This window comes from Mobula hypostoma, chromosome 3 (assembly GCF_963921235.1).
Source record: "Mobula hypostoma chromosome 3, sMobHyp1.1, whole genome shotgun sequence".
Classification (NCBI taxonomy): domain Eukaryota; kingdom Metazoa; phylum Chordata; class Chondrichthyes; order Myliobatiformes; family Myliobatidae; genus Mobula; species Mobula hypostoma.
In genome coordinates, this window is record NC_086099.1 from 54,048,948 (window position 1) to 54,065,418 (window position 16,471).

General features: G+C 39.8%; 1 protein-coding gene across 4 annotated transcripts in view; it reads right to left on the reverse strand.

Moving 5' to 3' along the window:
- micu3a (mitochondrial calcium uptake family, member 3a) overlaps positions 1-16,471 on the reverse strand; it is a 183,058-nt gene that overhangs the window by 42,104 nt on the left and 124,483 nt on the right. For 3 of the 4 annotated variants that reach the window (XR_010017352.1, XM_063043059.1, XM_063043057.1), the window contains exon 9: positions 10,071-10,169. The exons of the other annotated variant lie outside the window; for it this stretch is intronic. Coding sequence is in view for 2 of the 3 variants with exons in the window: in XM_063043059.1 (XP_062899129.1) it covers positions 10,071-10,169 (99 nt within the window). In the remaining variant the exon portion in view is untranslated. The remainder of the gene's footprint in view (positions 1-10,070; positions 10,170-16,471) is intronic. 4 annotated transcript variants of the gene reach the window in all.

The window sequence follows — 16,471 nt, forward strand, 5'->3', positions numbered from 1 at the left end:
CCCTCTGCCATCCGATTCCAAAATGAACATTGAACCCTTGGACACTACCTCACTTTTTTTTAATATATAGTATTTCTGATTTTTGCATGATTTTTAATCTATTCAATATAAGTATACTGTATAAAATATACTGAATAAGATTTATTTATTATTATTTTTTTTTTCTTCTATATTATGTATTGCATTGAACTGCTGCTACTAAGTTAACAAATTTCATGTCACATGCCGGTGATAATAAACCTGATTCTGATTCTGTCTCTGAAATGGTTTCAAAGTTTTCTGATTTTCTGATCTTGCAAACTTAGAAGCAAAATCTCTTCCTAAAATAATTTCTTGTGAAGGAAACACTTCTCCATGAAATCTTAAACATAAAAAACAAATAACATGTTGTATTGTTCTCATATTTGTGGTTTCTCTGTAGCAACTCTTCTATGCTAATGTATAGTTTGCCTCACCAGCAACTGTCTTTACATCTCCAGCATCCATTGTATTGTTTCTGCATACCTCGACACTGTTTTATCACCCCTTGTTCAATCCCTTCCGACCTATGTTCGTGACACTTCTCACGCTCTTAAACTTTTCGATGATTTTAAGTTCCCTGGCCCCCACCGCTTTATTTTCACCACGGATGTCCAGTCCCTATATACTTCCATCCCCCATCAGGAAGGTCTCAAAGCTCTACGCTTCTTTTTGGATTCCAGACCTAATCAGTTCCCCTCTACCACCACTCTGCTCTGTCTAGCAGAATTAGTCCTTACTCTTAATAATTTCTCCTTTTGCTCCTCCCATTTCCTCCAAACTAAAGGTGTAGCTATGGGCACCCGTATGGGTCCTAGCTATGCCTGCCTTTTTGTTGGGTTTGTGGAACAATCTATGTTCCGTGCCTATTCTGGTATCTGTCCCCCACTTTTCCTTCGCTACATCGACGACTGCATTGGCGCTGCTTCCTGCACGCATGCAGAACTCGTTGACTTTATTAACTTTGCCTCCAACTTTCACCCTGCCCTCAAGTTTACCTGGTCCATTTCCGACACCTCCCTCCCCTTTCTAGATCTTTCTGTCTCTGTCTCTGGAGACAGCTTATCCACTGATGTCTACTATAAGCCTACTGACTCTCACAGCTATCTGGACTATTCCTCTTCTCACCCTGTCTCTTGCAAAAACGCCATCCCCTTCTCGCAATTCCTCCGTCTCCGCCGCATCTGCTCTCAGGATGAGGCTTTTCATTCTAGGACGAGGGAGATGTCTTCATTTTTTAAAGAAAGGGGCTTCCCTTCCTCCACTATCAACTCTGCTCTTAAACGCATCTCCCCCATTTCACGTAAATCTGCTCTCACTCCATCCTCCCACCACCCCACTAGGAATAGGGTTCCCCTGGTCCTCACCTACCACCCCACCAGCCTCCGGGTCCAACATATTATTCTCCGTAACTTCCGCCACCTCCAACGGGATCCCACCACTAAGCACATCTTTCCCTCCCCCCCTCTCTCTGCATTCCGCAGGGATCGCTCCCTACACAACTCCCTTGTCCATTCGTCCCCCCCATCCCTCCCCACTGATCTCCCTCCTGGCACTTATCCGTGTAAGCGGAACAAGTGCTACACATGCCCTTACACTTCCTCCCTTACCACCATTCAGGGCCCCAAACAGTCCTTCCAGGTGAGGCATCACTTCACCTGTGAGTCGACTGGGGTGATATACTGCGTCCGGTGCTCCCGATGTGGCCTTTTATATATTGGTGAGACCCGACGCAGACTGGGAGACCGCTTTGCTGAACATCTACGCTCTGTCCGCCAGAGAAAGCAGGATCTCCCAGTGGCCACACATTTTAATTCCACATCCCATTCCCATTCTGACATGTCTATCCACGGCCTCCTCTACTGTAAAGATGAAGCCACACTCAGGTTGGAGGAACAACACCTTATATTCCGTATGGGTAGCCTCTAACCTGATGGCATGAACATTGACTTCTCTAACTTCCGCTAGGCCCCACCTCCCCCTCGTACCCCATCTGTTACTCTTTTTTATGCACACATTCTTTCTCTCACTCTCCTTTTTCTCCCTCTGTCCCTCTGAATATACCTCTTGCCCATCCTCTGGGTCACCCCCCCCCCCATCTTTCTTCCCGGACCTCCTGTCCCATGATCCTCTCGTATCCCCTTTTGCCTATCACCTGTCCAGCTCTTGGCTCTATCCCTCCCCCTCCTGTCTTCTCCTATCATTTTGCATCTCCCCCTCCCCCTCCAGCTTTCAAATCCCTTACTCACTCTTCCTTCAGTTAGTCCTGACGAAGGGTCTCGGCCTGAAACGTCGACTGCGCCTCTTCCTATAGATGCTGCCTGGCCTGCTGCGTTCACCAGCAACTTTGATGTGTGTTGCTTGAATTTCCAGCATCTGCAGAATTCCTGTTGTTTCCATTGTATTATACTATCTCCCTGCTTTTAGTGATAAGGGTATTACAATTCTGACTCCTCCTCTCTAGCTTTTGCTATTTGTTTAGGTGTTATTCCATTTATATCTTCATTACAATAAAATTAATACTGTTTTACATTCTTTCAAATATGCAGGTTTCTGCATTTCTATAAACTTATTGCTACATCTAGTGATACCAGAAGAAACAGTACAAGAAAAGTTGAATATGTTTTGGATAGCTAAACCTTGGTTTCTCTCGAAATTCTTCAGCAGTTAATTCAACCATTTCCTTCTACACAGTGCCTACAAAAAGTATTCACCCCCTTGGAAGTTTTTATGTTTTATTGTTTTACAACATTGAATGACAGTGGATTTAATTTGGCTTTTTTGACACTGATCAACAGAAAAAGACCCTTTCGTGTCAAACTGAAAACAGATCTCTACAAAGTGATCTAAATTAATTACAAATATAAAATACAAAATATTTTTGTAATATATAACACAAAATGCAACACAAAATATTGCATAAGTATTATCCCCACCGCCCCGCCAATATGACATATCAATTCATCACTGGCGCAGCCAATTGATTTTAGAAGTCACATAATTAGTTAAATGGAAATCTGCTTTTGGAGATCTGTGTGCAGTCAAAATGTTTCAATTGATTGTAGTAAGAACACACCTGTATCTGGAAGGTCCAACTGCTGGTGCGTCAGTATCCGGGCAAAAATTACACCATGAAGACAAAAGAACACTCCAAACAATGCCACAAAAAGGTTATTGAAAAGCACAAGTCAGGAGATAGATAGAAAACAATTTCCAAGTCACTGAATATCCCTTTGAGTACAAAAGTCAATCATCAAGAAATAGAAAGAATATGGCACAGCTGAAAATTTGCTTGGAGCAGGCCATCCTCAAAAACTGAGTGACTGTGCAACAAGGGGACTAGTGAGGGAGCCAAAAGACCTATAACAACTCAGGAGGAGTTCAAAACTTCAGTGGCTGAGATGGGAGAGACTACACATACAGCAACTGTTCCTGAGTGCATCACTAGTTGCAGCTTTATGGGAGAATGGCAAAGAGAAAGCGATAAAGTTGAAAAAAACTCTCATGAAACCTCAGTCAGAGTTTGCCAGAAGGCATGTGGGAGAGTCTGAAGTCAGCTGGAAGAAGGTTCTATAGTCTGATGAAACCAAAATTGAGCTTTTTGGCTAACAGACTAACTGCTAAATTTGACATAAGCTAAGCCCCTCACTTCTTCAAAAACACACCATCCCTACTGTGAAGCATGGTGGTGGCTGCATCATGCTGTGAGGATGCTTCAATGCAGCTGGCCCTGGAATGCTTGTGAAGGTAGAAGGTAAAATTAATGCAGCAAAATACAGGGAAATCCTGGAGGAAAACCTGATGCAGCAGTCTGCAAGAGAACTGCAACTTGGGAAAAGATTTCCAACAAGATAATGACCCCAAGCATAAAGCCAAAGCTACACAGGAATGGCTTAAAAACAACAAAGTTGACCAAGTCAGAGTCCAGACCTCAATCTAATTGAAAAATTGTGGCTGGACTTGAAAAGGGCTGTTCACTCACTATTCCCATGGAATTTGATAGAACTTGAGCAGTTTTGTAAAGAAGAATAGGAAACTGTAATTACAATATCCAGATGTGCAAATCTGATATAGAGACCTATCGCCTCTTTCATCTCAGACAGTTCAAGAAGTTTGATATGGGCCCCAAATCCTAAGAACTTTCTATTGGGGCACAATTGAGAGCATCCTGACTGGCTGCATCACTGCCTGGTATGGGAACTGTATTTCCCTCAATCGCAGGACTCTGCAGAGAGTGGTGCGGACAGCCCAGCGCATTTGTAGATGTGAACTTCCCACTATTCAGGACACTTACAAAGGCAGGTGTGTAAAAAGGGCCCAAAAGGATCATTGGGGACCTGAGTCACACCAACCACAAACTGTTCCAGCTGCTACTATCTGGGAAACGGTCCCGCAGCATAAAAGCCAGGACCAACAGGCTCCAGGACAGCTTCTTCCACCAGGCCATCATGCTGACACAACTGTATTTCTATGTTATATTGACTATCCTGTTGTGCGTACTATTTATTATAAATTACTATAAATTGCATACTTAGATGGAGACATAACGTAAAGATTTTTATTCCTCATGTATATGAAAGATGTAAGTAATAAAGTCAACTTAATTCAATTCACACAGACTCAAGGCTGTAATTGCTGCCACACGTACACCTACTGAATACTGACTGAGGGAGTGAGTAATTAAGCAAGTTTATTGAAATTGAGGCTAAATTACTGCTGTCAATTGTCCTTTATAAGCATATTAATAGTAAGATAGTAGCTGAAAAGAATGGAATCCATAAGGTACGGAGCGAGATGTAAGTGAGCTCATGAATGATTATTACCAATGTAACACTAATGGGGAAGGCTGTGGAATAATAAATGACTAAATTTATAACTAAATTTAATTACTTAACAAGTTCCTCTAAATATAAATCACTTGCTTTGAAATCTGTCTACTACAACATTTTTGTATACTAGGTGAAAATTTTTAATCCAAGTCCAAATTGAGTACAGACCATGCGAATTCTAGTGTTTTATGGGCAGATGGAGTGTTTTACTCACTATCCACCAAAGCAGCTAGATCCAACATTCTAAAGACCGTTCTGTGGATACAAAGTACTAAAAGTATCCATTGATCACTTTTAGATTAAATGCATTGCATTAAACATTATCCAATGATAGAATTTCATTTACTGTATTTTACTAAACATTGATATACTTAAGCCAAATACTTGAGTATTTTAAAATTTTGACTCCATACCAAAAAAGCTCCATAAATTTAACAATTTATAAGTCACTATTTTAAAAGTGAATATGGGTACAACTTACAAGTCTGCATTTATTGGTTATTCCTAGCTGAGTTGAGAAAGAGGTGGTGAGCCACATTCTTGAACTATTGAGCAGTTTAAACTGGTTTCTACGTCACAGGAAACCCAGAAAGAATCAGTCATTTTAGTGAATAGTTTTGTACCGGAAGGAAGTTAATGGACTTTAATGCTATTGTTACATGACCATAAAATATGTGAGCAAAATTAGGCTATTCGGCCCATTGAGTCTGCTCCTCTCTGCATTTGTGACTGATTTATTTCCTTAACCCCATTCTCCTGCTTTCTCCCCATAACCCTCAACTCCCTTACCAATCAAAAACTAATCACCCGTGGTCTTAAATACACCCAATGACTTGATCATTGTCCAAGTTGCATGCCATCTTGGACGATGTCTCCCATCCACTACATAATGTACTGGTTGGGCACAGGAGTACATTCAGCCAGAGACTCATTCCACCGAGATGCAACACTGAGCGTCACAGGAAGTCATTCCTGCCTGTGGCCATCAAACTTTACAACTCCTCCCTTGGAGGGTCAGACACCCTGAGCCAATAGGCCGGTCCTGGACTTATTTCCATTTGGCATAATTTACATATTATTATTTAATTATTTATGGTTTTATATTGCTATACTTATACTCTATTCTTGGTTGGTGCAACTGTAACTAAACCCAATTTCTCTCGGGATCAATAAAGTATGACTATGACTATCAAATTCCATGGCAACAACCCCTATTGCAACTGAATCCTTGACTTCCTGACTAACAGACAGCAACACCTACACCATGACTATTCTAAACACTGCTACTCCACATGGTTGCATCCTTTGCCCCTTACTCTGCTCCTTTTAAGCTCACGATTATGTGGCCAGATTCTGCTCTAATTCCATCTATAAGTTTTCAGATATCACTGTAGTGCGCCATTTCTCAAATCATGATGCATCAGAATACAGGAAGGACTACTTGGTAACATGACGACAACCTTTCCCTCTACGTCAGCAAAACAAAAGAACTGTCATTGACTTCAGGAAGGGGGACAGTGCATGTTCCTGTCTACGTCGACAGTGTTGAGGTTGAGAGCTTCAAATTCCTAGCAGTGAACATCAGCAATAGCTTGTCCTGAATGTCATGACTAAGAAAGCACACCAATATCTCTACTTTCTCAGAAGGCTCAAGAAATTTGGCATTTCCCCATCGATCCTCTCTGAATGCATAATGGGCTTGGTTTGGCAACTGCTCTGCAGGTCACTGCAGAAAGTGCAGAGTTGTGAATACAGCTCAGCACATCAGGGAAACCAGACTCCCCTCCATGGACTCTGTCTGAACTTATTGTTGCCTGAATAAAGCAGCCTGCACAATCAAAAACCTCACCCACCCCAGACATTCTCTTTCTCTCCTCTTCCATCATACAGAAGATACAAAAGCTTGAATGCACATACCTCTAGGCTCAGGGACAGCTTCTACCCTACTGTTGTAAGAATATTAAATGGTTCCCTAGTGCAATAAAATGGAATCGTGATTTCACAAGCCACCTCATTAGGATAGTATAACTTATAGTTTACCTGCACTGTGGTTTCTCTGTAGCTATTACACTATATTTTGTATTGTTATAGCTTAACCTTGTTCTACCTCAGTTGCACTTTGTGCATTGATGTAGAACAATTTGATCTGTATGACGATATGCAGGGCAAGTTTTCACTGGATCTAGGTACGTGTGACGGTCGTAAACTAATTCCAATTGCAGGTTCAGATTCACTATCTTCTGTCTAAAGAACTTACTCCTTCAGAAAGGGGCATCTTTTTGCTAAGGCTGTACCTTACATCCTAGACACTGCTATTAGTGGAAACATCTTATCCATATCCACTCTAACCAGGCCTTTCATATTTGGTAGTTTTCAATAAGATCCTCTCCACACTGCATTCTTCTAAACTCCAGTGAGTACTGGCCCAGGGCCATCAAATTCTCCTTGTACATTAAGCCTTTCCTTCGCAGGATCATTTGTGTGAACCTCCTCTGGACCCTCTCCAGGGTGAGTACACCTTTCCTTAGGTTCTGGGTCAAATCTTTCAACATTGCTCAAAATCTTTCAAATTTAATTTGACCAATGCCATATAAAACCTCAGTAGTATTTCATTACTTTTGTATTCTAGTCCTCTTGAAATGAATGCTAATATAACATTTGCCTTCCTTACTACCAACTCAACCCGCAAGTTAACTTCTGGGTATCTTGAATTAGGACTCCTATGTGCCTCTGCACCTTCAATTTCTGAATTTTCTGTCTGTTTATAAAATAATCCACACCTTTATTCTTCCTAGTAAGTGCATAACCTCACGCTACCCTCTGGTGTATTCCATTTGCCACTCCTCTGCCTGGTTTCCTAACCCATGTTCTTCAACAGATTCTCTGCCTCTGCATCCCTAACTGTCCCTCTACCTACAGTGGCATGCAAAAGTTTGGGCACCCCTGGTCAAAATTTCTGTTACTGTGAATAGCTAAGCGAGTAAAAGATGACCTGATTTCCAAAAGGCATGAAGTTAAAGATGACACATTTCTTTAATATTTTAAGCAGGATTACTTTTTTATTTCCATCTTTTACAGTTACAAAATAACAAAAATGGAAAAGTGCCTGAAGCAAAAGTTTGGGTACCCTGCATGGTCAGTACTTAGAAACACCCCCTTTGGCAAGTATCACAGCTTGTAAACGCTTTCTGTAGCCAGCTAAGAGTCTTTCAATTCTTGTTTGGGGGATTTTCGCCCATTCTTCCTTGCAAAAGGCTTCTAGTTCTGTGAGATTCTTGGGCCGTCTTGCATGCACTGCTCTTTTGAGGTCTATCCACAGATTTTCTATGATGTTTAGGTCGGGGGACTGTGAGAGCCATGGCAAAACCTTCAGCTTGCGCCTCTTCAGGTAGTCCATTGTGGATTTTGAGGTGTGTTTAGGATCATCATCCTGTTGTAGAAGCCATCCTCTTTTCATCTTCAGCTTTTTTACAGACGGTGTGATATTTGTTTCCAGAATTTGCTGGTATTTAATTGAATTCATTCTTCCCTCTACCAGTGAAATGTTCCCCATGCCACTGGCTGCAACACAAGCCCAAAGCATGATCGATCCACCCCCGTGCTTAACAGTTGGAGAGGTGTTCTTTTCATGAAATTCTGCACTCTTTTTTCTCCAAACATACCTTTGCTCATTGCGGCCAAGAAGTTCTATTTTAACTTCATCAGTCCACAGAACTTGTTTCCAAAATGCATCAGGCTTGTTTAGATGTTCCTTTGCAAACTTCTGATGTTGAATTTTGTGGTGAGGATGCAGGAAAGGTTTTCTTTTGATGATTCTTCCATGAAGGTCATATTTGTGCAGGTGTTGCTGCATAGTAGAAGAGTGCACCACCGCTCCAGAGTCTGCTAAATCTTCCTGAAGGTCCTTTGCAGTCAAACAGGGGTTTTGATTTGCCTTTCTAGCAATCCTACGAGCAGTTCTCTCTGAAAGTTTTCTTGGTCTTCCAGACCTCAACTTGACCTCCACCATTCCCGTTAACTGCCATTTCTTAATTACATTATGAACTGAGGAAACGGCTACCTGAAAACGCTTTGCTATCTTCTTATAGCCTTCTCCTGCTTTGTGGGCATCATTTATTTTAATTTTCAGAGCACTAATCAGCTGCTTAGAGGAGCCCATTGCTGCTGATTGTTGGTACAAGGTTTGAGGAGTCAGAGTATTTATAAAGCTTTGAAATTTACATCACCTGGCCTTTCCTAAAGATGACTGTGAACAAGCCTTAGCCCTAACAAGCTAATTAAGGTCTGAGACCTTGGTAAAAGTTATCTGAGCGCTCTTGGGGTGCCCAAACTTTTGCATGGTGCTCCTTTCCTTTTTTTCCACTCTAAAATTGTACAAAACAAAAATAATACACTAACCTTGCTTAAGATGTTGAAAAGAAAGTTTCATCTTTAACTTTATGACTTTTGGAGATCAGTTCATCTTCTACTCACTTAACTATTCACAGTAACAGAAATTTTGACCAGGGGTGCCCAAACATTTGCATGCCACTGTATCATGGAATCATCTAAAAATATGGCCAAAATGTCATGATTTCCTTCTTGCAGATCATTAACATACAAAGTGAAAAATTGTGGTCCCAACACTGACCCCTGTGGAACTCCACTGGTCACCAGCAGCCATCCTGAAAAAAGACTCCTTTATATCCATTTTCTGCCTTCTGCCAATCAGCTATTCTTTCCATGCTAATATCTTGTTTAGCAGCCTTGTGTGTGGCACCTTATTGAAGGCCTTCTGAAAATCCAAGTAAATTCACCCAGATTCTTCTGTCTAACTTCCTTGATACCTTCAGAGAGAGTTCTAGATTTGTTAGACACGATCACTTCTTAACAAAGAGGCATTCTATTTACGATTTTACAACTCTCTGGACCCCTCCCTGACTCCAGTGATTCTTCAAAGATCATTTTATTTAAATATCTTTTACATAAGCTAACAATTTATTCCCCGATTTAAAAGAAATCAGATCCCAAAACTGCTAATGTGGGAATTTGATTTTTGTTAATAGTCTGGTAAAATCACCATTATACTACACAGTCTCAAGTTTTGGAACTTAACTTCAGAACCACACTGTCCTTTGTGTTTTGCAAACCACAGAAATGACAGTGTAAGTACATTGCAAATAAAATGCATTAACACAAATAAATTACTAAAATCTCTCAGTACTCTTTCAGTTATTTTTGTACCTCAGCAAGATCTGAAAAGAGTGCTTGGCTGGTGTTACGTCTCAATGTATCCCAGTAACTTCGATCTGTGGTATGATCTGGGCAATCTTTTTTTAACACCTGCAGAGTTATGAAAAGGTATAATTGTTGTAAGGTTCAACATTGTTGAGGAGATATAGTGAAAGTTCCATACAAGACACTAAAAAAAATTAAGCAATTCTGCTCCCTTCAGTTTGATTGAATAAGGAATTTTAGGAGTGCATATCCTAAAATTTAAATACATTGTTTCTTTGTAACCTGGAGTACTGTGTACAGCTGAATGGTTTCACCCTGAAATGTCGACTGTACTCTTTTCCATAGATGCTGCCTGGCCTGCTGAGTTCCTCCAGCATTTTGTGTGTGATACTGTGTATAGTTTTGCTTCCTGGACCTAAAAATAATTATACTAGCCTCATGGGAAGTGTAAAGCAATGAAAGATAAATCAGCTGGTTGAGTGGTGTTGCAGCAACAATCTTTCACTCAAAGTATTAATTGTGGACTTCAGGATGTGAAGTCGGGAGAACACACACCAGTCCTTACTGATGGGTCAAGCAGTGGAAAAGGTGAGCAGTTTCAAATTCCTGGGTGTCAACATCTCTGAAGATTTATCCTGGGCCCAACATATTTGTGTAATTACAAAGAAAGCATGCCAGTGATTATACATCTTTTATGAGTTTGAGGAGATTTGGTATGTCACCAAAGACTCTAATAGTTATTTAATAATGTACAATGGAGAGCATTCAAACTGGTTACATCACCGTCTGGTATGCAGGCACCAAAGCACAAGACTGGAGAAAGGTACAGAGGGTTGTAAGCTCAGCTAGTTCCATCATGGGCACTATCCTCCCCACCATCAAGGACATCTTCAAAAGGCGATGCCTGACAAAGGTGGCATCCATCATTAAAGACCCACAACACCCAGGACATGCCCTATTCTCATTACTACCATCAGGGAGGAGTACGAGCTTGAAGGGATACACTCAACATTTTCAGAACAACTTCTTTTCCTGTGCCATCAGCTTTCCTTGAATCCATAAACACTAGAGAGTAAGTGAATGAGGGGAAAGTTGATGGTGTGACTGATGTCCTGAGCTGTGTATATTTCAATGCAAGAAGTATTGTAGCAGCAGAAGAGCTCAGGGCATGAATCAACACCTGGAATTGTGATATTGTAGCCATTGTGAGACTTGGTTCAGGAGGGACGGGACTGGCAGCTGAATACTCCGGGGTTTAGACATGACAGAGTGGGAGGGATTAAAGGAGGAGGGGTGGCACTACTAGTCAAGAAAAATGTCACAGCAGCATTCAGTCAGGACAGACTGGAGAACTTACCTAGTGAGGTGCATTGGGTAGAACAGAGAATTAAATTACTATGACCATGTTAATAGGGCTATATTACAGACCACCCAACAGTCCAAGGGATTTAGAGGAACAAATTTGTGGACAGATCGTAGACTGTTGCAAGAAACATAAGGTTGTTATAGTAGGTGATTTTTACTTTCCATGTATTGACTGGGACTTCCATACTGTATAAGGAATAGATAGGATAGAATTTATCAAATGTGTTCAGCAAAGTCTTCTTAATCAGTACACAGAAGTCCCAATGAGAGAGAGTGTGCAGTACTTGACTTCCTATTAGGGAATGAGACAGGGCAGGTGACAAATTTGTGCAGGGGAACACTTCGCATCTAGTTTCAAAGTAAACATGCAAAAAGATAGGTCTGGTCCTTGGGTTCAGATTCTAAATTGGAGAAAGGCCAATTTTGATGGTGTCATGAATGATCTGGCAAGTATGGATTCGGACAGGCTGTTTTCTGGCAACGATAGAAGGCCTCCAAAAGTAAAATTTTGAGAGTACAAAGCTTGTATGAGGCTGTTAGAATAAAAGGTAATGATAACAGTTGTAGGAAACTTTAGTACTCAAGAGATACTGAGGCCTTGGTTAAAAAAAGGGAGGTGAATTGCAGGTAGGGGCAGGTTGGAACAAATGAGGTGCTTATGAAGAAGAAGAAATGCAAGAGAACACTTAAGAAAGCCATCACGAGGGCTAAAAGAGTACATGATGTTGCCTTAGCAGACAAGGTGAAGGAAAATCCTAAGGGTTTCTACAGATATGTTAAGAACAAAAGGATTGCTAGGGACAAAATTGGTCCTCTGGAAGATCAGATTAGTAATCCACGTGTGGAACCAAGAGAGATGGGGGGAGATCCAAAATTTTTTTTTTGCATCTGTATTTACATAGTCTATCAAAGTAAGGCAAAACATCATCAACTTCATGGACTCTATACAGATTACAGTGGAGGTGGTGTTGGGTCCTTTGTTGTTTGTCATCTGTATCAATGTTCTGGATGATAAAGTGGTTAACTGAATCAGCAAATCTGCGATGATACCAAGACTGAGGGTGTAGTGAACAGTGAGGAAGACTATCATGGCTTGCAGTAGGAACTTGCAACTGGAAAAATGGGCTGAAAAATGGCAGATGGAATTTAATGCAGGTAAGTGTGGGGCTTTGCGCTTTGGAAGGACAAACAGGGTAGGTCTTACATAATGAATGATAGGGCACAGAGTACAATAGAACAAAGGGATCTGGGAATACAGGTCAATAATTCATTGAAAGTAGCATCACAGGTTGATAGAATTGTAAAGAAAGCTTTCGACACATTGATCTTCATAAATCAAACTATTGAAGGAGATGAGATTTTATACTGAAGTTGTATGAGACATTGGTGAGCCCTAATTTGGAGTATTGTGTGCAGTTTTGGTCACCTTACTCCAGGAAAAATGTAAATAAAGTTAAAAGACTACAGAGAAAATTTACAAAGATGTTGCCGGTCTGGAGGACCTGAGTTACAAGGAAAGTTTAAATAGGTTAGAACTTTATTCCTTGGATCGTAGAAAACTGAGTGAAGATTTGATTGAGGTATGCAAAATTAAGAAGGGTATAGATAAGGTAAAAGCAAGCAGGTTTTTTCCACTGAGGTTGGGTGGGACTACAACTGGAGGTTACGGGTTAAGGGTGAAAGGTGAATAGTTTATAGGGAATATGAAGGGAAACTTCTTCATTCAGAGGGTCGTGAGAGTGTGGAATGAGCTGCCAGCACAATTGGTGCATGTGACCTAATTTCAATGTTTAAGAGCAGTTTGGATAGGTACATGGATGGTAGTGATATGGAGGGCTATGGTCCCAGTACAGGTCGATGGGAATAGACAGTTTAAATGGTTCGGCATGGACTAGATGGGCCTTGGGGCCTGTTTCTGTGCTGTACCTTTCTATGACTCCATGACCTTGTCCTTTTTCTAATCTAAGATGGCTTTAAAAATTGGTTGTGCCAAAATTAGGTGGCATGACCCAAGAATAAGAGGTATGCTATTCAAGATGCATGCAAAGATATATTTATTTAGTGTAGTGAATTCTGGAATGTTCTGTCATAGGGAACTTTGGGCAGTCAATCACTGAATATATACAAGACTGAGAACTATAGACTTGAGACAAGGTTATCAAAGAAATTGAGCATCAGTGGAAAATTGGAGTCAAAGTCAAGATCAGTTAAGATCTGATTGGCAGAAAAAGCCCAAAGAGCAGAACAGACTAATGCAGCTGCTATTTCTGATGCTCTCAAGTTCTTAAAAATGAATTGTAGGGCAAAATGCAATTATTCATAAAAATGATACTTTCCCAGGTAAGTTTATGGATTTAATTCAATCTTTTGCATTTCAAGTCTATTGTACTTAAGTGATAGGATATTATTTTTCTCGAAGTGTCGGATTCTACATTTCTGCAGGATTACAGAAGGGATCAGCCAGTCTTTAAGTAGTGAGATGCAAGAACTTGCTCATTTCTATGGACTTCCTCTTGACACAGTCTACCAGCCCAGAAATACTGCACGGTAGTGAATAGGGGAGTCTGCATTCTTTATATAACTTTACAGGTCATTCCCAACTTACAGAAGGGTTCCATTCCTGTGATTCGTTTATAACTCAAACAGTTCGCGAGTGAGAAATGTGGTCATGAACTGAGTTCCTGCATGGCAGAAAATGCCTGCAGACCTGCAGCAGCTAGCAAATAAATTCTACTTGTCTCCTAAATGCTCAATTATAAGCATAGGCTGTATATTTTTTTTAAAAGAGATACAGCACTGTGACAAGCCCTTCCGGCCCAACAAGCCTGTGCTGCCTAATTACACATGTGACAACTTAACCCACTAACCCATACGTATGGAAGGAAACTGGAGCACCCAGAGGAAAACCACACAGTCATGGGGGAGAATGTACAAACTCCTTACAGCCAGTGGTGGAAATTGAACCAGGTCGCTGGCACTGTAAAGCAATGTGTTAACCACTACGCTAACATGTTGACTTTATGCCATGCTTTCACAACCTAGGTATGATCTGTAAACATGTTGTAATGTTCTACCTATATTGATTTATTGCAACAATATATATGAGTAAGTAAGTTCAAGAACACAAAGAATAAAACTCGTCAAACTTGAACTTTTTATTGACCAGATTAATCTGGTACTGTTACTTTCTATTTTGTTTAAAAATAGACACTCTTCTTCCTGCACAAATACTGTAAATGAACTGTTTAAATACAGTGCTATTATTATGTATTCTAAATGTTATTATTTAAGGAACAGAATTGTACGAGACAAGACCAAGGAAATAAAAGTATGGAAATATATATTCTTGAGTTTTAATTTTATCTTCTAACTCTTGTAGCACTATTAATAGCAGTCATGTAAAGACATTTTCCCCCATACAACAAAAAGTTCACTAAATTTAGGAAGTAAATAACTGAAATTTAGTACCTTTTAGTAAAATCTTGAAAAAGAACAATCTAGAAATGAGGGAAAAATGGTTGTTGTGAAGTTACTGATGATACCTGTTTCATTAATTCTTTGATCCTCTATTTCATGTATGCACAGGATTTTATTAATTCTCTATTCTAATTTTGTCATTTTGGATCGTCTTTAATTCTTTATTTGTCCTGAGTTTTTCCTCTGTTTTCCCCATTTCTTCAATTTTCTTTCGTGATCTCTTTCCAGGTATCTGCTATATTTTTTGTATTCTCTGTGTTCTTTGCCCTGGACAGAACTTGCAAGTTCTTACTCATCTTACTCTGATTAGGCACATTTTTACCTGTATGCCATATATGCCATATTCATTTATTTTCCCTTACACAGCTAGGTACAGAAATCTCACATGACACTAAGCAAGTAGAATTTATATTGTCTTGCAGTGAAGGTTTGTCACCAACCAGTCTAACTACTGAAACACTGAGATGAAGCGGGAGGGGGGGCAGTGGAAACAGAGCCCTCAGACCAGAAAAGTGAGGAGAACACTGTTTTTAATCTCTAAAAATTCAAGACTGAGACAGAGCTTATGACAGACAGACTAGTTTTCAGCCAAGTGTCATACCATGCTTTTAAGCTTTGCTCTAAGCTTTTTGCCTCTGTAGTAAAGACATATACCGTATAGAATTTTGAGGGCTCCATGGTATAAAGCACTGTTCACCTAAAATATCATATGTCGTAAAATGTAGATAGTAACAGGTCCTGATTTTTCATTAACGTGGTAATAACTCTAAGAACAGGTTTCTAAAGCTCTAAATCTACCAAGCCTAATGGGAAAAAAAAATTTGAAGTAATGTACGTTTGTAAATTCAAATAGAATTAAGTGATCTGAATGTTTAATAACATACTCAGGATCTGATGACCATAAGGGTGTAACTATAATTTCTTTCTGAGATTGTCATGTATGAATGAAAGAGAAATAAGCTGGCCTGTGGCTGGAGTCCAGAGACAGATTGCTGCTGGAAGTAGGGAATGGAAGTACCAGGGCCTTGATATGGGTTAATACCAAAAAGAAACAATTAGAATGACTGAAGCATCCAAAAAACTATCTGGGTAAGAAAGTCAGCTCAGCTGCAAATGTACACAGACAAATGAGAATGAAAATGTGCAGAAAATGCTTATAGTGATATATATATATATATATATATATATAAATAAAAATACAATTTTTTACTTTCATTAAACTTATATAAAACTATTTCCTTTCTCACCTAATCAATGCAATGACATATTAAATACCCAGTTCAGATTATTTTTTGCAGGCACCAGAAATTAAGAGAACTCTTTAACCTTCCTATTATATGATCAATTTAGTCTTCTTCAACAGATACTCTTTTCATTTTCTAATACAAATACGGTAGCATTTACTTAGTCTATTAGCAGTGTTATCTGATGATTTTATTGATTTTTATATTATTAAATTCTAAACATGCCCTCAGGAAGGAAGTATATACATATTACAACACCTTTTGGTAAACAATTAATTGAAATGGTTAGAATTCAACAATTAACTAATTCAATCTGGATTA